We start from the raw sequence: 27,808 nt of genomic DNA on the forward strand, positions 1-27,808 counted from the left end.
GTGGAGAAAAAGATTTAAAGAATAAAAAGCAACACAATGCTGTGCATTAGTATTTGTGAGGGGTGAGGGAAGCTAAGGGCTGGTGCTTTCATTTGCCTTAAAACAAACAATAACCTAAAAACAACCCTAAAAAGCTCCAAGTCCATGGTACTGGTAGAGGCCAATGTGTGCATGCCATTGAAAGGCACAGTTGGACCAATCTGAAAAATGGCATCATCAGAGCAGAGCAGCAACTTTTCACTGGAGTGATCACAAAGGGTGAACAATAAGCCATTACTTCTCTCTTTTCATGAACACAGAAAGCAGTCACCAAGGCAAAAGAGAGGACACAGGAAAGAAGATGTAGAAACTCACATTAACCTGTAACACAGAAAACATGTTAAACTTAAATTTTGAACCTTCTGAGTGACCACTCTACCATAACGTTAGTTTTCAGTGATTTAACACCACACATAACATGGTTAATTAAATTAATGAACCATAGATATTGTAAAAATGTTACTGTAATCAAATTCTTCTTTGATGTGTTACACTAACTTTACTTGCAAAGATCTATAGACATCAGGATGCAGTCAGGACAATCTCTTGTTCATTATATTAAAAAAAGCCAAACACAATCACACAGTACTGCTTTTTAAAAATCAGGAGTGCATTTTAAAGTCATGCATCGTAAGGCACACGGCTATTTATAAGGAGATAACTGTGGCACGTGGAAGAATGTTCCTCCCTACTAATCTAATAATGCCAAAAAAGTAGAGATCAATACTTACTAGAAAGATATCCCCAAGGTTATCCTGCTTTTGTATCTACAAGTTGCATCTGAACATTTGCAGACAAGCCACCTCCATAGCCTCCCTTGGATTGCATTTGGTTCTGAATTGAGCTCACCTGGAGGACAAAGGGTAAATGAAGCAAAGAGAACAAGACAGGCAGTTAGAAGTGAACTGTGGTATTTTCCTGCTTCCAGTTTTCTTTTTGGATTGGTTTTCCAGAGCTCTTTTATACCATTAAAGCTACATTACTTTTCCGTGAGGAGATATGCAGTGCAGGCTTGCAGGAATTTTTGGTGCTGAAGGTAGCTCAGCAGGAGAGATTAAAGAACTGGTTCTGAGTAGAAGTTTTTTCCTCACCCCCAAAGAAAACTTCAGGTTTAACTTCAGGTTAAATTCAGGTTTTCACTGAACCATGTCAGTACTCAAGAAAATCTACCAAATCTTGTACTGATATCTAACTCCACTCCAGCTGACAAACTCTAATTTAGTTTGTTACATGAGAAACATTATTTGCCAATTGATTTGCCAGTGAAGTTAGCACCATTACATTAAAAAGTAGAATAGACAACTTATAAAACATTGGGATAACACCTACAGTACATAAGTAGCTTCAGATAATAATAATAAAAAATGCTTTTAAAATCAACCAAGAGCTCGTGGTGTATGGAAAATTTCTTACTTATCCATTTATGCAAAAGCATGTCCCACTTCACTTACTCAATATTATTCCTGTAACTGGCAAAGTATTTAAATCATACTGAACTACCAATTAGTCTGGAAACAACTAATTTAAAGGAATGGCTCTCATTACTTTTATCAACATAAGAAAGAGAATCCATAGCTCTTTCCTGCTGTGAAGAAGGCAAATTAATTATCTCTCAACTACAGGAAGACGTCTCCAACCTTACAGTCCCTTTTCTGTCTGCACACCAGAGCATGCGTAACAACTACACAACAAGCACAAAGTAACATGTGCATCTAAGGCTACAGCTTCTGAAAATGAACTTGCATCAGGGAGCCTGCAGGATGCCACTTGCAACTCTTTCATGCACAGCTCCTTCACCAGAGACCTCAGAACAACACCGGAAAGACTTATTTGTCCAGTGTGGCTTTAATACAGCTAAGCAGCATGCATAATATTTTCCCCATCTACAAAAGCAAAAGTATATTCTTTTTCACAGCAAAGCAAAATAAATGTATGCATACAAAATGAATTCAGCACAACTTTTTGCTGCATGCTGTTTCTCAAGTCAGCATGAAAAAAGTGTCTAAAACGGGTCTTTGTCTTCAAAAGTATTACGTATTGCAGTGCTGACCAAAAAAAACCTTTTTTTTTTAAAAAATCACTGAAGCAGCACAGTATTTTTTACCTTAGTGCTTTGCTCACAATGGTGAAGAAGCTGCAGCAAAGCAATATTATACTACATTTTTCCTGCAGGGCTACATATTCAGAGTCAATACTTGAGCAGGTCTGACATCACTGACTCAGTGAAAGAGAGTGCTACGATATTCATAGGGTGTTTGAAAATTTTTGCATCTAATCAAGTTGATCATCTTCTTCATTTGGCACATTCTGTTGGTCATTAGAACAAAATAAATTAGAATGTTATTTTCCCCAGAATATATCTAATATACATGTCATTGTATGCACATCTTAAGGACTGGATCCATTTAATCTGAATGACCTCCGGCTCTAGAGAAAAAGAGCTGGAAACCATCCCCAGGGCATGTTACTTTCCAGATTGACAACTTATAACCACAGAATCACAGAATCACGAAGGTTGGAAAAAACCTCCAAGATCATCCAGTCCAACCATCCACCTGTCACCAGTATTTCCCACTAAACCATGACACTCAGTACAATGCCTAAACATTTCTTGAACACCTCCAGAGTCAGCGACTCCACCACCTCCTCCAGCAGCCCATTCCAGCGCCTGACCACTCTCAGAAAATTATTTCCTAATGTCAAATCTGAATCTCCCCTGGAGCAAACTGAGGCCATGCCCTCTAGTCCTATCACTGGTTTCATGGGAGAAGAGGATGATCCCCAGCTCACTACAACCTCCCTTCCGATAGTTGTTTAGAGCCCTAATTCTGAGCCTCCTCCTTCCCAGACTGAACATCCCAGCTCCCTCAGATGCTCCTCATAAGGCTTGTGTTCCAGACCCCTTCCAGCTTTGTTGCCCTTCTCTGAACAAACAACTTGCCTACATTCCTTCAAAACTATAGAGGAATCAACACAAACTCCAAGGCGGAAGAGTAGATTTTACTCTAACCTTTAGAAGAAGGACTCAGAAATCTCTCTGGTACTTGAATGATACATACAGATATTTTTAGGAGTGCATTAGGAACTATCACTCTAAAATACAGAGGCTGTTGCATATAAAAAGTCTCCAGCAAGTTTAATCTTGATTCAGTGGCTACCTTGTGTGTTAAAACTTATATGCGAGAAATGTAATATTAAAAACTGTCAAAAAAGCCAGGTCTAGTAATCCACCTTACAAGGTAGTACTCCTTCTGAAGCACTTTCCTTTTGAGGCAGCCTGAGCTACAAGAACAAGCTTTTTTTTTCTTTTTCCCCCTAAAAAGATGCCACTCGGACGACATAAAGCAATGTTTTTTGTTTGTTTGTTTGTTTGTTTTTTTGCCTCTTACATGTAATTAGGTAGGATAAGGATTTAAAGGTTTTGCAAGGAGAAGAGGATCACACCAACTAAATATCATAAAACGTGCTGTGTGCTTTTCTCTCTCATTATATTCTTTCTTTCTTTCTTTCTTTCTCCATATGCTCACTTTCAGGATCAGGAAATAGCACAGATGGTCCTTGAGAAAAAATGCAAGGAAAATTACGAGAAGGAAGAAATATGCAAAATTAAAGGCTAAACTGAGGAATACAATGACAAAAAATAAAGCAGAAGACTCCATTGTGCAATACAAAGATTAAAAAAAATAGTAGAAGAGTGACAGACATGAGAAAGTAAGAATTCACTACTGTTAATGCTTATTTCACAAACATATAATGCTAATTTCACAAACGAGCAAGGCTCTTAACACAGAAGGCAAAAAAATCTAAGTATTTCAGTAACCAGGATACTACTGCACTCAGAAGTACAAGGGAATGAAGAACAACTCTGATGAAGAAAAGGCACAGATGAGCTACTTATTGAAAAATCAAAGTTATATGGCAAAAAGCTAATAAAACTGGAGGAGGCTCACAAAGGAGTATAATGCCTCTACCATAGAGGATGTTAAATAGTAGAAAAACAAGTGGAAATGCCACCATGACCTTGGGGATAAAACTGCAAAGAATAAGCAAGGAGACTGGATGCAATTTTACCCCAGTAAATCATCAAAGAAGGGGTAGAAAAAAAAGGTGATGTTAGAACTGGAGATTTCTGCTTCTGAAGATTATTTTTTGTATACAGTCTCTTTCTTTTATCAGAAAATATTCCTCTGGCCATTGAAAAAAGTGAAAAAAAAAAAAAAAAAAGTGAAAGATATGCCCAGTTATAATGTTCAAAATGGAAAAGTCTATGTAGCAACAGCAATCATGAAATATTATCTGGAGATGAACTAAGCATACTAGGCAAGGCTGAGGGCACGTGGGAGAAAGGCTGATGTGAAAGAGCGAAGCTTCAGGCAGCAAAGCTCCCAACAGGTGGTTCAGATGTGAGAATGAAGAAGGTTCTCACACGGGAGAGAGAAAACATTTAACGAGCAAACAGCCATGCTTATAAGAGAAATTTAAGAAAAATGGATCACTGACTTCATTATTTAAAATCACAATGCATTTATTATTTATTGAATAGATCATCAGCTTTAATTGAATTTTATCAAGTTGTAGCTATGTTTGTCCATTTACCTTACTGATGATTTAGTATAAATAATTTCTGCTCCATTATCTAGTTTCAGGGAAAACCTAGCATTTTGTTAGTCACGTCAGATATACTAGCTTTGCCTTTCCCTAACAGCTATGAAATTAAATTTTTTTTCTAATCACAGTAAGCTGCAAACTATTGACCTCAGCTTCCTACATTTAAACTGACCTTTTTCATTCAACTCTGCTCTCCACATTAATACCTCTGACAGAAGTCATTCTTCCTCTTTCCTAAAATCCACCATCTCAAAAGAAGTTTTTTCCTTTTAAAATAATTACTTAGGTTGAGAAATATTTTTATTCATCTAAATATCACCCCTTTTTGTAATTATTGACCTTAAAAATAGATTGATGTTTCACATAAAATATGGTTGTGAAGACAAAATATATCCTTGTAAGCTCATTTTCATTATCAATCTTAGCCTCTGTTTTTCACTTTCAGGGAGAAAAAATATTTAGTCCTTCAAGAATCTACAGGAAGCCATAAAACTCTGCTTGTGACATAACTGCTTGCTCTGGAAATAATTCACGTTGCAAATAGAGTTACAAAATATAGACAGTCTCATCAAGCACACACAAAAATATGTCTGTGCACCATAAAATATGGTGAACTGGAATTTCATGTAAATTACGTTTAAAATACTTTAAAGCATTTAAGCTAAGAAATCTAACTTGAATTATGAGACATGTTTAGAAGATTTTTTTTCTAAATAACTCTAGTACTTCTCAAAATGTTCCTCTATATTACTTTGCACATGCCATCAAAATGAGTTTTTCAGAGGTATTCTACACACAGTTTGCACAGTATATACAACATCTGCTACACAGAATCACAGAATCGTAGGGGTTGGAAGGGACCTCCAGAGATCATCGAGTCCAACCCCCTGCCAAAGCAGGTTCCGTACAGCAGGTCGCACAGGTAGGCATCCAGGCGAGACTTGAATATCTCCAGAGAAGGAGACTCCACCACCTCCCTGGGCAGCCTGTTCCAGTGCTCCGTCACCCTCACCATAAAGAAGTTCTTGTGCACATTTGTGCGGAACTTCCTGTGCTGCAGCTTATGTCCGTTTCCCCTTGTCCTGTCTCCACGTACCACTGAAAAGAGACTGGCCTCACCACTATGGCCCCCACACCTCATATATTTAGAAACCTGGATCAGGTCCCCTCTCAGTCGTCTTTTTTCAAGGCTGAACAGATCCAGTTCACTCAGCCTTTCTTCATAGGAGAGATGCTCCAGGCCCTTCACCATCTCTGTGGCCCTCCGCTGGACTCTTTCCAAGAGATCCCTGTCTTTTTGTACTGGGGAGCCCAGAACTGGACACAGTACTCCAGATGAGGCCTTACCAGGGCAGAGTAGAGGGGGAGGATCACCTCCCTTGACCTGCTGGACACGCTCTTTTTAATGCACCCCAGTAAGCCATTGGCCTTTTTGGCCACGAGGGCAGACTGCTGGCTCATGGCCAACCTGGCCCACCAGGACACCCAGGTCCCTCTCTGCAGAGCTCCTCTCCAGCAGCTCATCCCCCAACCTGTACTGGTGCATGCAATTATTCCTCCCATAGGTGTAACACTCCACACTTGCTTTTGTTGAACCTCATCTGGTTTCTTACTGCCCAGCTCTCCAGCCTGTCCAGGTCTCGCTGAATGGCAGCACAGCCTTCAGGCGTGTCAGCCAATCCTCCCAACTTCGTATCATCAGCAAACTTGCTGAGGGTGGATATCATTCATGTTCACCTCCACTTTTCAGTCCTGAGTTCATCTCTATTTTGTATCTCCTCCTAGCCGTTTCACGTGCCCACCAAGTCAAAGATAATTCACCATTATGTTGCCACTCCTGAGAAACTTCAGTCCTAGCAGCCCAATCCAGCTGACAGTTTCTCTTGATTTGATAGGTGTCTCAACCGGTCCTGGAACTGGGGCAAGAGAAGGCTCCAAAAGCACTGGGTACTCGGGCCTATAGGTAAGCACGTGTACAAGTCTAAGGGGGGCCCTTTCCCTCCATGCCTGACACCCCACTGGCAGGTCGGACGCTAGATCCAGGACTGGCAATCTCTCTCCATTCCTCCCCCTTTCAGTCTTTCCTCCTAAAGTTGCTATGGCAAGATTTCCAAAAGTTAAGCAACTCAAGGCTTGCTCTGATTTCCCATAAAATTGCACAGCTTGGGTAGACGTACAGGTGAGAGGACCAAAGCCTACAGGATAGCTGTTCTATTCAAATTTCCCACTAATGTACATGTTTATGTTTGGACCATGTTGCTCAAAGTGCATGATAAGTGATCATCAGATGCATCCATCTTACAGCATGATATGGAAGGCTACATATGCATGCACATGTAATTAATGAAGCGAACACCTATCAGTGTATAATCCTTCTGGAACTGACAATTGTTATCTGACGCTGTATTGTGTAAAGCATTTCACCATTGTGCTCCTTGAAAACTTATATTAATATGTATCACCATCTATCTTCGAGAAACTGTAATGTGCAAAATGTGTAAGACAGTTTGTCTGTGCAGGAATGAAGCTGCTGTGAGACTGGACAGTGGGACTACACTGACATCGAGCTGGCATTACGGAGTAGGAGACCATGCCCTGTAAGTCTGTTTTAAAATGACATTCTTTATGTCTCCTCTCAGTGCTGGTGACTGCTGTTGGCCAATTCGTGCCTATGACTTTTTTGTTTGCTTGCCTTTCAGGAGAAGCTATTTTACTATGTCTTTTCTTCCTGGACAGGTAAGAAAATGAGTCCCCAGCCTTGAAGGACATGTAGATGTGGTCTTTAGGGACATAGTTTAGTGGTAGATTTGGAAGTGCTAGGTTAAAGTTTGGACTTGATGATCTTGGAGGTCTTTGCCAATCCGGATGATTCTGTGATGTCACCGAGCAACAGGCTGTGACATCGCCGGGTGACGGATTGTGACAGCCTTGCCCTCACTGCTCATAGTGGGGTGCCGGCCGCGCCTGGCTCAGTCTGGCTCGTTCCTGGACCGTGCTGAGCAGCTCTGCGAGGCTTGGAGGTCGAGCAAGGTTTTGGCTGTGCTGTGCTGGGTCGTGCCTGGGGCTGCTCGCAGCATCTCAGTGCCTGACCCCGCAGCATCGCGTCTGTTTCCCCGGCCCTGCCTAGTGCAGGCAGCCGGGCCCCTACGGAGCGCACCCGCAGCAGCGGAGGTGAGTGGTGCGGGGACACCTGGGTCCCTCGGGGCAGCCGTGGGGAGCCTGGCCCTGTGCCAGCGGGGAGCACGAGAAGGCCCAGTCGTGGCCTTGGGAGGGCTTTGTGCAGAGGACTCGCACACCCTGGCACAGCGAGTGACCGTGACCTTCCTTCCTCTTGCAGGGCAGACAGCACCTCTGCGGCTGCGTTGAGGGAGAACAGCTCGTCATCCTCGGTTCTCCCAGCCCCTGCAGCGAGAAGACCATGGCTGCAGAAGAGGCATGGATGTGTCCTGTGTGCCGCGACGTGCGGCAGGACACGGCCTGTGTGATTCCGTGCAATCACACTTTCTGCCTTGGCTGCATCCAGCGGTGGGCGAGGCTGAGGGACAGCTGCCCGCTCTGCCGCTCGGCCATGCAGACCATCCGGGTCTCTGTGCGGGGAGACAATCAGTTCGTGGATTGCATCGTCTCCCCGCCCGCACTGCCGGTGCCCGCCGGCTTCGGCGCCACCGCTGCCACTGACCCTGACGGCGAGGAGGAACTTCTGCCACCCCTTCCACCGCTGTCCCCGGAGCCCATGGCCGAGGAGCCGGAGCGAGTGGGCGGCCTCCTGCCGGAGCAGTGGGCAGCACTTTTCAGAGTCCATCGAGACATCCTCGACCCGGTGCTGCCTTGGCTGGAGCAAGAATTGCGCCGCAACGGGGAGCTGCGATGGTGGAAGATCAACTGGCTCAAAAGCATGATCCTGGCATTCCTGTGCCAGGTGGGGCCGGACCGGGACGTCCTGGTGGAGTGCACAGAGCACGCCCTAGGACCCAGCTCCGCACCGCTCGTCCACGGCCTCATCACCGCTATCGAGAGCCGGTGCGGCCAGGCGGCCCGCAGGCTGCTGGGCGTCGAAGATCCCAGCGCTGCCCAGGAGCAGCAGGACGGCCCCGCGGCCCCGTCCGGTCCCGCCGCCTCCCCGCAAGACACCGTCGCTCGCAGCGCCGTGCCCTCCGGCAGCTCCGCGGGTCCCGACGCAGAGGAGCTCCCCGGCACGTCCAGCGGGGCCCTGGGCACACATCCTGGCGAGGAGCCGGGTCCCGAGGAAGCCGGTCCCTCTGGTCAGCGCCGCAGCCGCGGCCCCTCCGCTCGCGGCCGGGGCAGGAAGCGCTCGGCTGGGGGGGCCCGGCGCCCCACGAAGAGGAGGGCCGGCAGCGCCCAGCGCGCTCCCCCGCCCTGCAAGAGGCGGCGCCCCCGGCGCCTCTAGCGGGGCTTACGCGTTTCCAATAAAAGATTAGAACGCAGAAGCACGCGTTGTTCCCAGGGTCTGTCCTTTCCGAGGTTCATCCTTCACGCTCACACCCTACACACACTGTGCCCTACGAGACCCGGTGCTCTTTGCACCCAGTGTGGCTGTGGCACCCATAAACCCTTCTCCTGGGCCTTTTGTGCGGTGTGAGCTACAAATCACATAACCATGACCAACGCTCATGGATAGACTGCAATATCACAGAATCACAGAATTGTAGGGGTTGGAAGGGACCTCCAGAGATCATCGAGACCAACCCCCCTGCCAAAGCAGGTTCCCTACACCAGGTCGCACAGGTAGGCGTCCAGGCAGGTCTTGAACATCTCCAGAGAAGGAGACTCCACCACCTCCCTGGGCAGCCTGTTCCAGTGCTCCGCCACCCTCACCGTAAAGAAGTTCTTGTGCACATTTGTGCGGAACTTCCTGTGCTGCAGCTTATGTCCGTTTCCCCTTGTCCTGTCTCCACGTACCACTGAAAAGAGACTGGCCTCACCACTATGGCCCCCACACCTCATATATTTAGAAACCTGGATCAGGTCCCCTCTCAGTCGTCTTTTCTCAAGGCTGAACAGACCCAGTTCACTCAGCCTTTCTTCATAGGAGAGATGCTCCAGGCCCTTCACCATCTTTGTGGCCCTCCACTGGACTCTTTCCAAGAGATCCCTGGTTTTTGTACTGGGGAGCCCAGAGCTGGACACAGTACTCCAGATGAGGCCTTACCAGGGCAGAGTAGAGGGGGAGGATCACCTCCCTCGACCTGCTGGACACGCTCTTTTTAATGCACCCCAGGATGCCATTGGCCTTTTTGGCCACGAGGGCACACTGCTGGCTCATGGCCAACCTGTCGTCCACCAGGACATTGTCAATAACTACAGGATCTCATAATCTAAAATGCGAGTGACTAAGGCTTGGAATTAACACACTAGTAGTTATTCTTCAGTTTTACACAGAGCCTCCCTGTCACAATTCATTAGAGAATCATTCTTCATTGCTTTAGCCTCTTACAATGTTCCTGTACCCTGTCTAAGATGAAATATCTTCATCCACAGATGCTTACCGAATTCATTCCACTGAATAGGTCTCCCGATCCAACGTGAGCTGTGTGAACAAAGTTTGTTGGCTCCCCAATCATGCTTCGATCTATGCGTCGTCGTCTTTTCTGGAAGAAAGATAAAGAAACAATCTAGCTGAGATTAATTTAAAAGGCAGAACCAGGATGTGTCGTAAACATAAACTATACATGGGGTGTTCCATACACCATGAGACGTTCTCATGAAATTAAAAAGGAAAGTCTGAATTCCCAGGTTAATCTAAACATTGGTAATATGGTCCATTCTTTTCACTTAGGGTATCTTTAGAAGATCATTAGACCAGCACTGATACCATTCCTAAGCACTTAGGTTAACAAAGTGTTGGTTAAGCAATATTTGCAATGTTTCATACAGCAACTTCTATCCATCCATTTTTCCATCATTTAATCATGATGTGATGGACCAAATTTGACGTTTAGTTATTCAAAATGAGAATTAAGGATCATTATCAGAACATATAAGAGCATTATCAGGGCATACAAAGTAGCTAACTTATAGAACTTCTCAGCAGCATGTCATGGGAACTTGGGTCACTCATTCTATAGTAGAATAATACAGTAATGTCTCAATTGGCATCAACCACTATAATATCCCTACTGAACCTCATACACTGAGGTAACTTACACTTCTCATGTGGAATGTGAGCTGAAGGGGTGCAGAGGGTAGTGAGGCAGTGAGCTAGACTGTACCCTAGAGATACGCCAATTTCTGTTCTGAGAGTTTTATGGAAAGAACTGCTTAACTCTGCCTCCCTCTTCTCAGAGTCATGGCTTCAACTTTTATTAATATAAAAATATGCAAATTAAAAATCAGAAGCAGTAAGGACTTCCTCTAATTAAAGCTATGTGGGCTGTTTGCCTCCAGCCAAATATTGCATATAAAGGAAGAAAACAGAATACCTTGTCCTCATTTCTTAGGCCACAATCAGAACCTTAAGCAGAGCAGACCTTAAGCAGAGCAAAGCATTACAGTATGCAGCTGCCACTTGTCTATATGGTGTATTTAAAAAAATAATAGCCAAAAAGCACAACATGTATATTTCAATTTGAGGTATGTTAAAATACAGTATAATAGCTAACAAATTAGTTGAGCTCAATTAAAAGCTTCCCACTGTCCTAAAGTCCACTTGGTCTCATTTTAGTGGGATGTCCACTCCTAATCCGTACTATGATCATAAGACCACTCTGACTCAAGCCAGAAAGGTACATGCCTCATGAGTGAGCCAACTACTTTTGAAGTGCTTCTACAGACTAAATCTTAATGAATCAGACCCTCAACTACAAGAATCCACCACAGGGTGAAGCCAGCAAGCACAAAACACTCTTAATCCTTATTAAAACAAGTCTTAGGAGATTTCACTTTATCTCACTTTATAGTATTAGTGGCCTAAAGGGGGGTTGCAGGTAAAAGAAACACTTAACACACTCTAAGAGAAACAGCAAAAAAAGCTGATCTATGCCAAAACTGATGATGATTTCTCTGCTCCCAGTGTATTGACAAAACCAACAAAATAAAATAACCATAGCTATAATTCTGTGTAGTTTAAGGGCTTTCAAGGATAAAGTGTTTATGGAAATGGAGATGTCTCAGCTACAGAAGTCATTAGTATTCATAAAGCCAGGAGCAGTAATTTATCAAGATGTAAGTAAGTAAGTAAGATTTATCAACATGTCCCACCAACGAGTGAGTACTTCAGTGTGGAAACCAAAGCCATTGACAGAAACAGCAAACTACTTCTTAAGCTCAGCTTGACATCAGCTAGTAAAGCAGCGACTAACTTGGAGGAAAGACCTGATAGCAGGTTTCTAGTTACACTGGATGAGAGCCGCCAATCTAGCATGATCAGAATTAGGAGCATTCCCAGCAGGTGTAATGGACAAATGATGCTAAAGATGCATTGCTGGACTTAAATAATATTGTGGTACACTGTACTCTGACAGAGAAAGTCTCATAAGTGAAACAAGCCACTCAATTAGAACACTTAAAATTATTTCAAGTATCCTGTAGGTGCCCACCCCTAAATTTAAAACAAATAAACAGAAAGCCAGAGTATGAGTCACTTGCACACCTAAACAATACATCCGCGATTTCTTGGTTTTAGTTGAGTTTGGAAACATGGGGTCTGATGTAGGCCAAACACAGATAAACCTCAAAAGCTTGCAGATCATTCTTTATTTCTGGGGGGTGGGGGTGGAGAACAAACAAGCTCTTTTTTTTGGACAATTTCACTTATATTTTCCTTTTTTTTTTTTCATCGCAAATAGCACTAGTGAGCCAGAAACAGCATTAAGGAGTACTGGATCTCCAGAACGGCTGTAAATAATTTTCAGTATTCATCAGCTAGTGAACTAGCAAATTGCCATCAAGCGTGATTCATATCTAAGGCAAGTTTCTTAACAGAAGCCATCAGGCAGTTACACTGTAGCATGTACCCACTGACCTGATCCTGAATCAATGGAAAAACATTTAAATGCTTGAAGGATGGAATTCAACCATGTTTAAAGTCCCTCCCAACCCAAGCTATTCTATGATTCTAAAAGAAACCAAAATGGTATTAGGTGGCTGTTTTTTTTTTTTTTTTTTTCCCTTTGTTGTTATTATTACTATTATTATTTTTTGCTTCAGTTTGTCTTTACATTAGTGTTCCATATCGCATTATGAGCATACTTTAGTAGGAACTGTGCTGGTTCCTACTTACACACTTCAATTTGTATTTCTGAGTAATCCCAGACACGCTTTTTTGAAGGACCTGAACTGGAAGGCTAGCTGATGTACTCCAACAGCTAATGGACATCAAGGCCAGAGGAACAGGCAAACCAGTCTGAAGCAGAACCTGAAATATATGCCTCAGTTTCTCAATAGTGCTTTGCTCCACACTGCTCTCCTATTACTGTATGCTATTTCTGTAGTTGACACAGCCCAAGTCAGAACTGAAATGACTGATGAGTGCAGGGGAAGGGACATAAGACTGTAAGTCATTTTTTTTTCAAAGGATGTAACACAGGAGACAGCAGTAGGGCAGCATGCATAGCAAGGGTATAAAACGTTCACAGAAAATACTACAGACAACTTTTGTCAGGTCTATATTGTGTTATTTTATTGTAGCATTTTTTGAGGCCTTGCATCTGCAAATATACATGCAGTACCATTGCTCAGACACACAGACTGACTCTTCAGTAAATCTAGTACGTGTAATTTGAAAGCAGCTAAGAGACAGCACATTCATCTTTCACTTGAGAAGATGATAGCATGAATAGCTCCCTTCCATCTATGAACCGTTTGTGCCTATTCTGTGATTGTTTCTCAGTTCAATTCACATGTCTGAGCAGATAAAGCCATTCTAGCCATCCACATCTCTAACATCGCATATACCATAGACAATTAACCTGACTGAACATGCAAGTGCCCTAATTCTGGCAATCTAGCTGCAGTGACATCCTCTTTCTTGTTTCTGTACTTCTGTGGATGGATGTTTTCTTGGGAAATCCCCAAGATTAATTTACTAAGTATCTCAGTAAGATACTTACTAAGTATCTGTTATCTTTTTGCTTAGTTTTGGTTAAATTACTGAAAGATTTTGTATCAAAAGCTGAAGAAAATTTTATAACTGAATTTTCATATTTGATTCTTGCCTTATCTGAAGTCATTTATTTCCTTCTTTACTAAGGTGTTATGGCATGGCAAGGAACACAAGGGAGGTGAGATGAGAGAAGAAGACTTGTAGAGGGATCCTGGAAGTGGCGTATGAAATTCATCATTTAATGGCTTTACTCAGATTGTTCCCCTGAAAAAAATCTGCAGAATTTGCATTGCGAAGTACACAGATCGTAATCTTTGCCTCACAAAAAGAATTAAATCATACTTAAAAATAAGTAGAAGAGGTGCAGGCTTGTGTGTTAAATGTTTGAGAGGAACGGGAGCTGTTTGTGGGCCCATCCCAGTGGCTTCATTTTGAACACATATGCTACATGCACTGTAATGAGATCACATTTCAGCTGCCATAGTAATGAAGTAAAGAATTGATGTCTCTTCTAAAGCTGTGATTGATGCTTTGCACCCACACAAAGTAGCACCTCTTTTGCTGTAGAAGATTGGAATTCAGAAGGCCATGAACTGTTGCATCACATTGAAATATTAACCCTGCACATTTCTAGAAACTTCTCATAAGCTTTTTAAAAACTTCTTTTCAGAAGTTAGGTAACACCTTACTGAAGCATCTTTTTAATAGTTGAAAAAAATCTTAATGATTGAAGCTCAAAACTTTGATTTAAAAAACATAATAAAAACAACAAACAAAAATAAATCAACAAGTGACTGCCATCGATGAGCATGCACAGTTTCCTTTTAATTCTCCTTTGCTGAAATTATCTTTTCTGACCACCTCCAAATTTTGTCCAGAAGTTGGGATACACTTCCCTAGGTAAAGTAATTTCACAATGATGGCAATAACAGCGACTGCAACATTTCCAGACAACTTTTTAGCCTGTATCTGTATGTATGTACGTATGTGATGTATATAGGGCCTAAGTGGCATTCAGATCTTTTCTGACCTATTTGAGACCCTGCACTACTTAGTTTGGATATTTTTTGTGGTTTCCTACACACAGACACACAGGAAAGTTTTGGAAATTATTATTCTTTGCACAGTTAAGCATACATCTCTACCCTTCATGACATGCCTTCTCAAAAAAAAGAACGCCAATCAAGCATACAAAGAAAAAAGCACATTAAAAAAAAACAACAAATAACACCACTCACAAAACCCATAGCAGGTTGATAATTACATTCCTGAAAGTTGCTAAAAGCAAGTCACAAGTGAAGTCAAGCAGAATATCATTCAAAGAGAGTCCAATCAATGCACACAAAAGCCTAACTGATGTGACCTGCATAAGACTCCACCTCAGGCCCTAGCAGCTAGAGGTGGTGCTGTGGGTACAGGTTTGGAATATGAGTTCCAAACACGAAGTGATACACAGCAGGAACTGAAGAAATTAAAAGGAGATGCTAAGTTACTGCTACACGACAAACATGCACACAGCTTCTGAAAGCAGTACCTCTTTATTGAAATTATGACATGTGGTTCTTTTCTCCTGTCACCTCACATTTCATTTTATCTCCATTTTATACACAAGAAGATAGGGCCACACTTTTTTATCCCCACACAGCAATGGTTTTTACCCAAATGTATGTGTTGGACTGACTTTTTATGTCTTAGTATTTCAGTAATGTGAAGTCAGCTGTAAGAAACTAAGCAACAGAAAACCTGCTTCCCTCAGCATAACAAAAAGTATTAGAGGAGAAAATAGAGAACACCTACACTAGAAATAAGTCTGTGACAGAGACAGACTGCACCTTTGCACTGAATGCTGAAAATGAAATTCAGTATTTAATTCACATAATAAAATATTGCTATAATCATTTTTCTCTAAAAACTAACAGTTGTTTTTAGTTTCTTTTTCTCTTTTTTTCCCCCTTCTGTAGGAGAGCATTTTACCATTATTTCTCAGCATTAGCAAAATAACATAATGCAAGGATAGAACTTACTTTATCCCTACTAATATTGAACTCTGCAACAGTGAGAATTTTCACAACTGCATTTCCATCTATATAGTTTTGGCTTATTTTATATGAAATAAATACACAATGCATATAACTTTTTATGCAATAAATACACAGTGCATGTATTTGAAATGCTATATTAAACAATTTATATAAATACACATTATAGAACTAGATACTACACTATATATTGTATAACAAGGTATTTTTTTCCTGTAACTTAGTATTTACCTGTGCTTTAAAAAATGTACTGTGGAGTAGGTTAATTTGAAAGAAAACAGCATGCTGAGCTGACCTACACTCTACAAGGGCTGCTCCGAAAGTAATACCTCCTATTATATTATGGTGCTCCGTCATAGCAGAGGCAGATGTTGATGGTATGGCAGCAGAGATTGAATCTTCCTGCCAACATTCTGTTACATTTTGTTGTCATGTGACAGACTGCAGCAGAGGGGCAGTCTGATAAAATGGCATCAGACTACATTGTGGAAGTGCAGATGAAGCAAATGTGTGACACTGACTTCCTCCATGTAGAAAAAACGGCACCCACTGACATTCACTGATGCTTGTTGAACATTGGCAGAGATCAAAGAGCGGATGTGAGCACTGTGAGGGGTGGCTGGTGTATTTCAACAGTGGTGAGAGTGTGTCACTTCTGCTGGTGCAGACTGTTAAAAGAACAACATACAGGCCCTTGGTCATCACTGGCAAAAATGCATAGCTAATGGTGGTGACTGTGTTGAAAAATAGTGTTTTGTAGCTGAGAATTTTTTAGTATTAGCACTATTAAGCAGTTCTTTACATCTGTCATAGTTTCCATGGAAATAAACAGGAGGCATTACTTTTGGAGTGACATACATAAAATTTTGTGCAACAAGCCTCCATCCAGATCTAAATCAACACAAAGTGATTTGTACACAAAATGGCAAGTGATGCACCTTCACTTTTCTTACACAATTCTCTGTTTCATTCTAATTATTAGCAAAAGAACAACTCTGGTTCAAATTCATAATCATTACTGCTTACTGCACAAGACTATCTATATTGTTCTTCATGACAATCTGTTATTCTGGATTCTCTGTTAAGAAGTGACATTGTAGTGCAAAGCCTGCGCCTCACAGACTCTTCTGAATACGCTGAGAAACATCTACTGATTTTAACTTCAAAACAGCCTTGATATATAATTGGGCAAAAGAAAAAGGAAAAAAAAAAAAAAAAAAAAAAAACAGCAAAACCCACCATGCTTTGGTGCCTCATCTTATGCAAAGTAAAAATCTCAGCTTCCTGACATCCGTCCTCAAGCATTTTATCAGTCTCTCCTACAGTTTTAGACTATTTTTGAAAAACTAATTCCTTGAAAGGAATGGAGGTTGTGGAAATCAAGGTATTCATACAGTACACTTTAAAGTGGATGTCCCAGCAGCACATGATGCTAAAGTCACATTCTCCTGCTGGGGTGGCTTTCAAGTCAGCAGCACTCACTGGTGGCTTGCAGGCCCATAAGCCTCGCTAAGGCCAAAAAATATATACTTTTTTTTTCTCTTTTCTTACATGATTACTGTCAAAAATAGGCTTATCTCTCTTGGCAAGAAGATAAGTAAAGAACACTTAATTCCACTTTGAGGAGTGGTTGAAGACTCAATAAATTCACTTGCTGACTCCCTACTGGCAAACTTATCCTGATCAACAGAGAAGTGAATGATCCAGCTGGAGGCCCTAAAGGGCTCCTCTGCTGAATAAGGTTTTGTGGTCAGAAAATGACTACTTATATTTATTACCTCCAAAATTTTCCTCTTTCCAAAGAAGGAAGATGACTCAAAACATAAACACTAGTAACTAGCACAGATTTCAAGCTTGTCTTCGTAACATGAGGGCCATTTTTCAGACCGTTCAGTAACATTATTATCACATCTCAGTGATTGTAATGGCATCCTCTAGTACACTAAGAAGCAAGTTAGCCTCCACTACAATTTTTTTGCAGGCTTGGCTTTTAAGCAACAGAAGGGTAATTTGAATGTATTGAATCATAATAATTTTAACCACATGTTTAAATCTGTGCCACATTAGCGGATTTAGAAATAACACATCTTTCATACAAAAATAATAAAAATCTCAAACTCTACTAAAATAAAGTGAACTAAACTAAAATAATTCCCAGTACAGATTCCACTGCCGCCATTCTCATGCTAGGTATGACAAATACAAACAACGAAGGCACTGCTAGTTCTCTACCTGACAAGAGCATCGTTTTTCTTGACTAGGAGTTGGTCTGTGCGTAAATCCAATGCTGAACAGAGGGGCAATTAAGACAGGCAATTTATGCAATTTGCTAAACTGTTTTTGAAACAGGAACTGTCAGATCAAGGCAGGGAATCAGGGCTATCGTGGTTGGCCTTCTGCCACAAATAGCTCTCAATTGGCAATACTTTTTTTTTTTTTTTTTTTGAGAACTTCTGTCCCAGTCACAAAAGTGTTAATTTTTGCTAAAGCAGTGCAAAAAAGCAAGCTCTTTTAATCTGCTTCTTTGCTTTCTGGATTCTTCCATACCAATCTAGATATGCATTTCAGATATTCACCCTAAAAACAAAGTGATTTACTAAAGTTTCCAATGACATAAATACTTTGAAATAGCTGTTTACTAGCTTTGTGTTCCAGAACTCTGCTAAAAGCCAAAGATAAAAACTGAGATATAAAACTAAGAAAAGGATTTAATCAAAGCCAAGCTAGTCAATTATTTAAAGATGGGGAGTTTGGACTGTTAGAGGAGAAACTGGAAGAGACACCATCCTTCATTTTCTGTTCCTACTTTGACCTTTCTTGCACTGTACATTTTGCTTTTAAGAGAGAGCCAACAGCAAAAGCAATGGAGTCCCTGTGCAATGTCACTCAGCAGATTCTACACACGCTCATTCACAAGAGGAACTAGGTAATCTCTCAGAATAATAAGTACTGGATCACTGTGAAGAGGTGGTTTTCCGTTCTGCCACATACATGCTGTTCTGCTCCCAAATAAAGTCCGATGTGTGTAGGACAGCTGCATCCTCCAGTACAAACAACATAGCACAACCTAACAAAACTAACAGGGCCGTGCCTAAGAGCAGCACGGTGGCTGTGCTTCTCAAAACAAGCTATAGTCTGAGTGATGTATCTGAGTTCCCAGTATTGCTCCATCAAAATCAGCTATAAAGGTCTTAGAATATTATTCATCAAACCCTACATAAAAAGGACTGCAGATATAGGGTGTCCTTTGCATTTATTTATTTATTGCACTATTCTTTAGGATGCATTTCTCCATACTTTTTTCCATTATGAGGAACCTAGAGATCAGTGTTTAAAAAAAATAAAAAAAACAAAGCAAAACAAAACAAAACAAAAAACAAAACCAAAAAACAAAAAACAAACAAAACACACACACACAAAACCAAGCAGAAAGAAAGCATTCAAAGCAGAAATGCTGATACACTCTCAGTTTTAGCACTGGCATCATTACACAGCAAAGTAGTACCATGAAGCTCACAGTTAGACATGTAGTCATTATATAGCCAGTACGTTATTTCTGAAAAAGTAAAAAACAAACACCTCCAAACATCTCCCTGATTTCTGCAGTATTTTCCTTCTTTTTTTCAGCTTTTTAAACCCACAACATACACAGCTAATTCCAATATTCATACAATATGTTACTAGTATACTTAGACAGATGAAATTAAAGACACACCATCCATGGTAACATTAACATTCCAGTCAAGCAATAGTGTATATTAAATGTTTTAACATTTAACATTTTTTTTAATCAACTATAAATTGTTTCTGGCAATACTGAAATGCAGGACACTCTTCACCCTCTAAAGATGAAAGGATGAAGAATTAAAGTTTCAGTGTTCAAATGCTTTAAAACAATTTCTCTATTGTACAGGAGAAATACAAAGAAGGATAACTAAGTTAATAAAATAAATAAAATGCTAGCTACTTCCTCCAAATCACTGTATTTCAATGACAGATTTATTCTGTAAAACACTAATAATCAGAATCTAAGGCTGGTGTAATGATGCTCAGACCAGCACTGTTGTCTTCATTAACTGTAAGCGCCAAACCTGTTCCCATTAAGAGCAGATTTTTCTCAGTCACTTTCATTGGCATTTTCTAGCAGATTGCTTAGAGTCTTGATTGCTTCCATATCTTACAAACTATGTTTTTGACAGAGGAGAAGCAAGAGGAAATCAGGACATGTTTTCATGCCAATTATTTATCAGTAGAGATAAGTCGTAGGCCTCCAGCAGAGTCAGCTTTCCTGTAGTTTTCCAAAAAGCCAGGGTGCTGAATGACTGCTCCAGCTAAAGGACAGCTATGAAACTGAGACAAAGGGTTGAAAGGAGAGAGGTTTTGAAGAATCTTAAGTCATTATAATCAGAACCTAAAAAATTCATATCAAGAGCACACTGGATCTAGGCAACATTGCTTGGCATCTAACTGCCTCAAGAGACAAAAAATGAAAAAAACTAACAGCCTTTTGAATAAGTGAATGAAATAGCAGTTCATATTTTGAATAAGACAGAAGTATGGGGCAAATTAAAACAGTGGAGTAGGTCAAATCTTCCAAATTGCCATTGATTTTATGTACAACTTTACAAATCATTCTATTCTGTAAACGAATACCTCAGGCTGGATTGCTTTTTGTTATGTCAAGCAGCACTTTCATCTTTTTGTTTGTTTTTGTTTGCTTGTTTTAAAGCAAATTCAGCATATCATCACCTTTAATCTTTAGAGGTGCCTGCCTTCTAATCTGTTTACACAATATTCCCTTATATTATGATGGCGTTAGTCATCAGATGACAATACCGGCAATTGTAGCCTGCATTTTCTAAGCAAACAGGAAAAGTTGCCAGATTAGGTCAAATGACTACGGTAGACAATAGGTCATTAAAGAAATGTTTAGCTTACACATTAAAAGGAACTTTTTCTACTCCAGAAGCTCAGTCATATAGTAAATCTGTATCCATTTCATAGCTAGTAATCACATTCCTTTTCATAATACCCACCAGCACAATTTTAAGATTATATACATTCCCCAGAATTTGGCGGTCACATTTTACCACCAACTTCAATGCCTCTTTAATGTAATTAATAAAAAACCACAATCATCTAATATTCTATTTCTAACACAGGAATCATTTTTCTACAGCATCTTCAGACTGCATTGTCTGATTATAGAGTAGCAGATCATTCATCAACTAGATGAACAACAGGGCATAATGTAAGGCACAAATCTGTGATACAGGCTTGTGATTATCTCAATAAAAATCAGATCTTAGCATTTAAAATACCTGCTTTGCATGCAGTTGACAAGCATTATAACTCGCCGTACATCGGCTATTGCTTGGAATGAGTGCTTATTAGCAATCCACAGCTGGAAACAAATTTTAATACTGCAGCTTTTGGAATGAATCCAGAACTGCTGCATATGGCATACAAAAAGAGACTAAAACAGCGCATTTGTTCAGCCTTCCAAAGTGAAGCCTGCTTGTGGTTTTACTGGTCTTCTACTACCAAGAAGATGGTAAGAGAAGACAGGTTTGGAGCTACACTATGATACATTCAACAATCTCAAGCTGCAGCATACCAAATCCTGACCAACTTAGAAATGTGAATGTCCACTTCTAGAGATCTCCAGAACACAAATGATCATGGCCCTGAGAAAGCTGGTCTGGTTGACTGCTTTGAGTGGAGGCTTGCACTCGGCAGCATCCAGAGGTCTCTTCCTACTCAGTTTATTCTTCAACTCTCCAAGTTCAGATGGTGATGAAGAGAAGGAATACAGAACAGTACATAGGCTGGAACTGACTTTGCTGAAACACAGATATGGCATTCTTCCCAGAGATCAAAATCAGAATGTTAAAAAACGAGAGGTAGATTAAACAAATGATGTAAAGATACATTAGAGTGCAAGCTTTCTGGGTATATTTAATAGGCTCTTAATAAAACAAATCCTAGATAACATAGCAGAGATAGTAACATACTGAGATGTGTACCGTGTTATACTCTTTCATTTTACTTGCTGACCTTTTCCAAAAAGAACACAGGAAATACTTAAAAGGTGATGTGGCCTGATGAGAGCTACATTTCTCCAGAGGAAGAGGACTTGCAACACAAAGCCCCCCCTGCTCAGCCAAGTGAGTATCACCCTCATCAACAAACACAACTCCGTGTCCTTAAATATTCTGCATTTTGAAATTCTTTCATCAAGAAGTTAAATTTCATGCTTGCAAATCCCCCAAGATCTAATCCTAGAGTTAGCTGGCTAACTTTGCAGTCTTGTTATGTCCCCTATGATGCATTACATAAATTACATATAAGCCTTCAATACTCCTATGTATATTCCCCTCTGTTTGATTCTCTAACTCAGAATTATATATGTCCCAAACTCCACTATAGGAAAGCACAAGAGCTAAGACAAACTAAAATAAACATAACAGCCACTACCAGATATTGGATTCTCAGTCGTACTCACAATGCAAAACCAAACACTAGTCTATGTCTAACACCAGCTAGAACACTTTGTTAGAACACCTGCGTTTCTGAAGATAACAGCTCTTAACACACTGCAGTTTGTGCTACCAAGCAGTACTCATACTGCACGTTGTAATCTACGTGTGACTACTGACAACAAAATGGGACATGTGATATTCTCAGAGTGCTTCTGCACATGACTCCCAGTAATGCCATCAAAAGGAGAAGCTGGATTTTCTGATGTTACAGCACTGACATTTTTTTAGTAATAGGACTTACAGGTGCTGAAGGAGCTTGGTGGAAGCAATTGCTAGGCCACTTTCCATCACCTTTGGTAAGTTGTGGGGAATGGGAGAGGTGCCTGAGGACTGGAGGAAAGCAAATGTCACACCAATCTTCAAAAAGGACAAGAAGGAGGGCCCTGGTAACTATAGGCCAGTAGGCCTCACCTCCAATCCCTGGAAAGATGATGGAACAACTTATCCTTGGTGCTGTTTCTAGACATATCAAGAATAAGAGAGCCATTAGAAGCAGTCAGCATGGGTTCACCAAGAGAAGGTGATGTTTGACCAACCTGATAGCCTTTTATGAAGAAATATCCAGGTGGACAGATGATGGTAAAGCAGTGGATGTGGTCTATCTTGATTTTAGTAAAGCATTTGACACCATTTCCTACAGCGTCCTCACATCTAAACTGAGGAAGTGTGGTCTGGATGCTGGGGTAGTGAGGAAGATTTTGAACTGGCTGGATGGAAGAAGCCAAAGAGTTGTGGTCCATGGCATGGAGACTAGTTGGAGGCTTGTCTCTAGTGGAGTCCCTCAGGGATTGGTACTGAAACTGGTGCTATTCAATACATTCATCAATGACTTGGAGGAGGGAACAAAGAACATAGTTAGCAAGTTTGCTGACTACACAAAACTGGGAGGAGTGGTTGATAGCCAAAAGGCTGTGCTGCTATCCAGCAAGACCTAGATAGGCTGGAGAGTTGAGAGGGGAGAAATTTAATGAAATACAACAAGGGCAAGTGCCTCGCATCTGGGCAAGAACAATCCCAGGTACCAGTATAGATTGGGAACTGACCTGTTGGAGAGTAGCGTAGGCAAAAGGGACCTGGGGGAACTGGAGGACAGTTGGATGACCATGAGCCAGCACTGTGACCTTGTAACCAAGAAAGCCAATGGCATACTGGGGTGTATTAGAAGGGGTGTGATAGTAAGTCAAGAAAGGTTATCCTTCCCCTACTCTGCCCTGGTGAGACTGCATCTGGAATATTGTGTCCAGTTCTGGGCCCCTCAGTTCAAGAAGGACAAGGAACTGCTTGAAAGAGTCCAGCGCAGAGCCACAAAAATTATTAAGGAAGTGGATTAATGGAGATTGGAGGCAGCCTGGGCTGCAGTGATCATGCCCTGGTGGAATCTGTGATCTTGAGGACTTAAGGCCTGGCAAAAAGCAGAGTCAGGAGAGCAAAATTTCAGGGAAACATTACTCCCATTTTTCAGAAAGGGAGAAAGGATTACTTGGAACTACAGACCGGTGAGCCACACCTTTGTGCCTGGGAAGATCACATAACAGACACTCCTGGTTATCATGTTAAAGCATATATGAGAGGAAGAGATGATCCAAGACAGACAGCATGGCTTCACCAAAGGCAGATTTTGCCTGACCAATCTGGTGGCTTTCTAGGCTGGAGTGATGGCATAGGTGGACAGGGGAAGGGCAATGGATGTCATCTACCTGGACTTCTGCAATGCCTGTTGACACGGTTCCTCACCACATCCTTTTCTCTAAACTGGAGAGGTATGGATCTGAAAGATGGACTGTTTGATGGATTAAGAACTGGTTGGCTGGTCGCAGTGATTCTACATCTGGATGAAGATTAGTCACAAGTGGTGTGCCTCAGGGCTCAGTCCTGGGACCGGTGCTCTTCAACATCTTTGCCAACGACACAGACAATGGAATCGAGTGCACTCTCAGCAAGTTAGACACCAAGCTGAGACATATAGGTGACACACTGGAGGGAAAGGAAGCCATCCAGAGGGATTTGGACAGGCTAGAGGAAGTGGGCACATAAGAACCTAATGAGGTTCAATAAGGCCAAGAGCAAGGTGCTGCACTTGGGCCAGAGTAATCCCAGGTATTTTTACGACTGGAGAAGATTTCTTTGAGAGCAGCCCTGCAAAGAAGAACTCAGGGGTCCTGGTAGATAAGAATCTGGACATGTGCCAGCAGTGTGCACTTGCAGCCCAGAAGGCCATCTGTGTTCTGGGCTGCAGTAAAAAAAGGGGTGGCCGGCAGGGAGAGGGAGATGATTGTCCCCCTCTACTCAGCTCTTGTGAGGCCCCATCTGGAGCACTGCGTCCAGACTAGGGGGCCCCAGCACAAGAGAGATGAAGAGCTCTTGGAACAGGTCCAGAGGAGGGCCACGACAATGATCAGAGAGCTGGAGCACCTCTCCTGTGAGGAAAGGTTGAGAGAACTGGGATTGTTTAGCTTGGAGAAGAGAAGGCTCTGGGGAAACCTCATTGTGGCCTTCAAGTATTTGAAGGAAGCTTATAAACAGGAGGGGGAATGGCTCTTTATGAGAATTGACAGCGATAGGACAAAGGTAAATGGTTTTAAACTGAGACAAGGGAGGTTTAGGTTAGATTTTAGGAGGAAGCTTTTCACTCAGAGGGTGGTGATACACTGGAACAGGTTGCCCAAGAGGTTGTGGATGCCCCATCCCTGGAGGCATTCAAGGCCAGGCTGGATGTGTCTCTGGGCAGCCTGGTCTGGTGGCCAGCAACCCTATGGTAGAGGGATTTAAATTGGATGATCATCATGGTCCTTTTCAACCCAGGCCATTCTATGATTCTGTGATACCACTGCTGCAGCCACAAATCAAAAACAAAGCCATAATGCTTAATAACTATACTCTTAAGAATAAACACCTAAAGACACAGAAAATTCATGAGCTTTGTGAACATAATCTCCAAAACTTGACAATACTAAAATAGAAGTAACTTGTTCAATTTTGTATGTATGCAATATAAGACCTAAACACTCATCTGGTTTGCCAGTAGTACTGAAGTACTCGTACTTCTTACAACAGTAATAAAATTATTTATTTATTTATTTACTGTAATTCCTTTTCTAAGAGAAGTAATTCCTCTACAATTTTATATATGCCAGGTTCATGAGACACATTGCTGGCCTTTCTGGCAATCCTTCCACTGGTATTTTCTTGCTATGCTATTTTTCACCTGTGTGAACTCATCATTAGTTTTCCTTGCTATCCCAATGACATCCTCACCCGTTACCTCATCAGCATGGAAGTGCCATCACACAGCCTCTAGAACACCCACTTCATCTTCAGAGTTGGGATAGGTATTCATAAATGTGGAATCACAAATTTCTTCAGTGACCATCTTACTTTTTAGTCATATGAGCAAAAAGCTCCCAAATTTGACTGTCAGTATTGGATACGTGTTCGTCTACTTTGTGTTAGATAAACCACCTGAACAAGCACATCCCAGAATATGTTACAACATAACCAGTCTTCAATTGTACTTATAAAGACAAAGCAAAAAGGAGTTACAGCTTACACAAAGCAGAAATAGCTTTCTATCCATACAATTCTATCCATGCAATGAAAAAAACTAGTGAAATCACCTTTCAACACATTTGAAAGGTGATCCCACTAGTGCACTTCAGAAAAATGAAGCACTTTCAAGCAGTGCTCTTTCCCTAGCAAAGCAAAGGAGTCTTTGCTGCTTTGTCCAACTCAAACTGAAAGGAAAATGCTAAGCATGTACAGGCACTTTTCTGTAGTCCAGCTGAGGCATGACACAATTCCACAGCTCTTGGAGCGTAAACAATCATTAAGTACTCACATTTCATCAAGTCAGAAAACGCCCCATATTACTAGCTTTCTTGTCAAATTCTACTCTTTCAAAAAAAGTACGTAATCAAAAGTAGCAGCAGTAGTTCCTTATTCCTCTGGTAACACCAAGAAGATGCACAGATTTTGTTAACGACAAGTCTCACTTACTTTTACTATTCAGAATTTACTATCAGACTCAAAGTAGGATCAAAAACACATTCAATTGTTTTTCAGAGACTCCACAGGCTGCTCATGCAGTTCAGAAAATCTTGCAATTCCTATTCCATTTATTTGGCAAACCAGTTCCTCCTTACTTTGCAGATCACCTGCACTAATATGATAAATTTACTACTGTGAGAGAAGAACTCCTATTATTGTGTGTCTTACGTTCACATACTTTGCGACACCAGTAGTTCCATCTGCGTCTGGTAATTCTGAAGTTGGATGCGCTATGGAAATCCAGGAAATATTGTGGCTTTCTTAGTGTACTAGATTCACTGGTCATGAAAAAACAAGCTTATATTCAGGAGCTTCTTAGGGAAGACAGAATAGGAAAACATGGTTCTTTAATAGTCAGTAAAGAAAGGGAAGATAAGCATTACAACATAAGGCACTACAGAGATCTATAATCCCTCCATCTGAGGGGGATGAGAGGTATCAGCGTTAAGCTGCACTACCGGGGATGTGTGGGTTATATATTACGAAACTTTTATTCTCAGAAGGAGTGGTGAGGTATTGAAATAGACTGCACATGAAAGTGGTCAAGTCACCATTCATGGCAGTATTCAAGAAATATCTGGATTTGGCACTGACGGACATGTTTTAGTAGGCATGGTGGTGATGGATCTAAATGATCATAATGGTCTTCCCAAATGTAATGATTCTATGAATTGCCATTATTGGCAATTTCACGTCAACTCAAGTTCCACAAATGTAGTCAGCTCCTGTCAAAATGCAAGACACTGCCAGCATCAGCTACTGGCTACAGATTTACAGTCAGACAGTTTGACAACAATAACAAAAATGTTAGAGAATGGAGAAAAGAAAAAGCTACAAATATACAAAACAGAAACAGGTTTTCTAAAGATCTGGAGGCTGAGAATTTCCAAACTGGGTGCATAAAAATAAATGCAGACTATTCATTGTACGTATTTTTTCTTTACAGGAAAAAAATTGAACCATATGATACCTAAAAAAGACAAGCACACAACTTCATCTTCCCATTATCTAGAGATGTGATAAAAAAAATAAAACAGTAATTGTTGATAGGAAAATATCTATCACTCCACAGTTACAGAAGAAAATTAAGCTAAAATACCACCACAACACTCTTTTGTAGCTGTATTCAGATATCCTTTACCAACACACAGGTCTCCAGTGGTGAATCCCAGGCATGGGATTTGCAATAAATTCGTTTTCTTCCTAGATTTCCTATATGGTTTATATGCCTCATCTCCATTTCACTATCTGCACAAGAGTATCCTCTCATTCCACTGTGCTTCCCTGAGATTATGGGAAGATCCAAAGATCTACAGCTACAGGCGTAAGAGTAGCCTTCTACAGCTGCTGCCCTCAACAGCCTATTCAGTCTACATACTTCTAGATTGCTTCAAGATTTCAGACTGAGAATAGCAGTAAATTAGTTTCGCACAAGAAGAAACATAACAGCATGAATTGTTGCACATTTAATACTA

The 27,808-nt window shown here is 41.3% G+C and overlaps 1 protein-coding gene across 1 annotated transcript in view; it reads right to left on the reverse strand.

Moving 5' to 3' along the window:
- Positions 1 to 789: 789 nt before the first annotated feature.
- The window catches only part of CDC42SE2 (CDC42 small effector 2), a gene marked incomplete at both ends in the record, with an annotated part of 38,928 nt that continues 11,909 nt past the window's right edge, over positions 790 to 27,808 (reverse strand). Inside the window, 2 exons of the mRNA XM_079548458.1 lie at positions 790 to 888; positions 10,155 to 10,256. Of these exons, the coding sequence (XP_079404584.1) occupies positions 790 to 888; positions 10,155 to 10,256 (201 nt within the window). The remainder of the gene's footprint in view (positions 889 to 10,154; positions 10,257 to 27,808) is intronic.

The sequence above is a fragment of the Tetrao urogallus genome, assembly GCF_951394365.1.
Source record: "Tetrao urogallus genome assembly, chromosome: Z".
NCBI classification, from domain to species: domain Eukaryota; kingdom Metazoa; phylum Chordata; class Aves; order Galliformes; family Phasianidae; genus Tetrao; species Tetrao urogallus.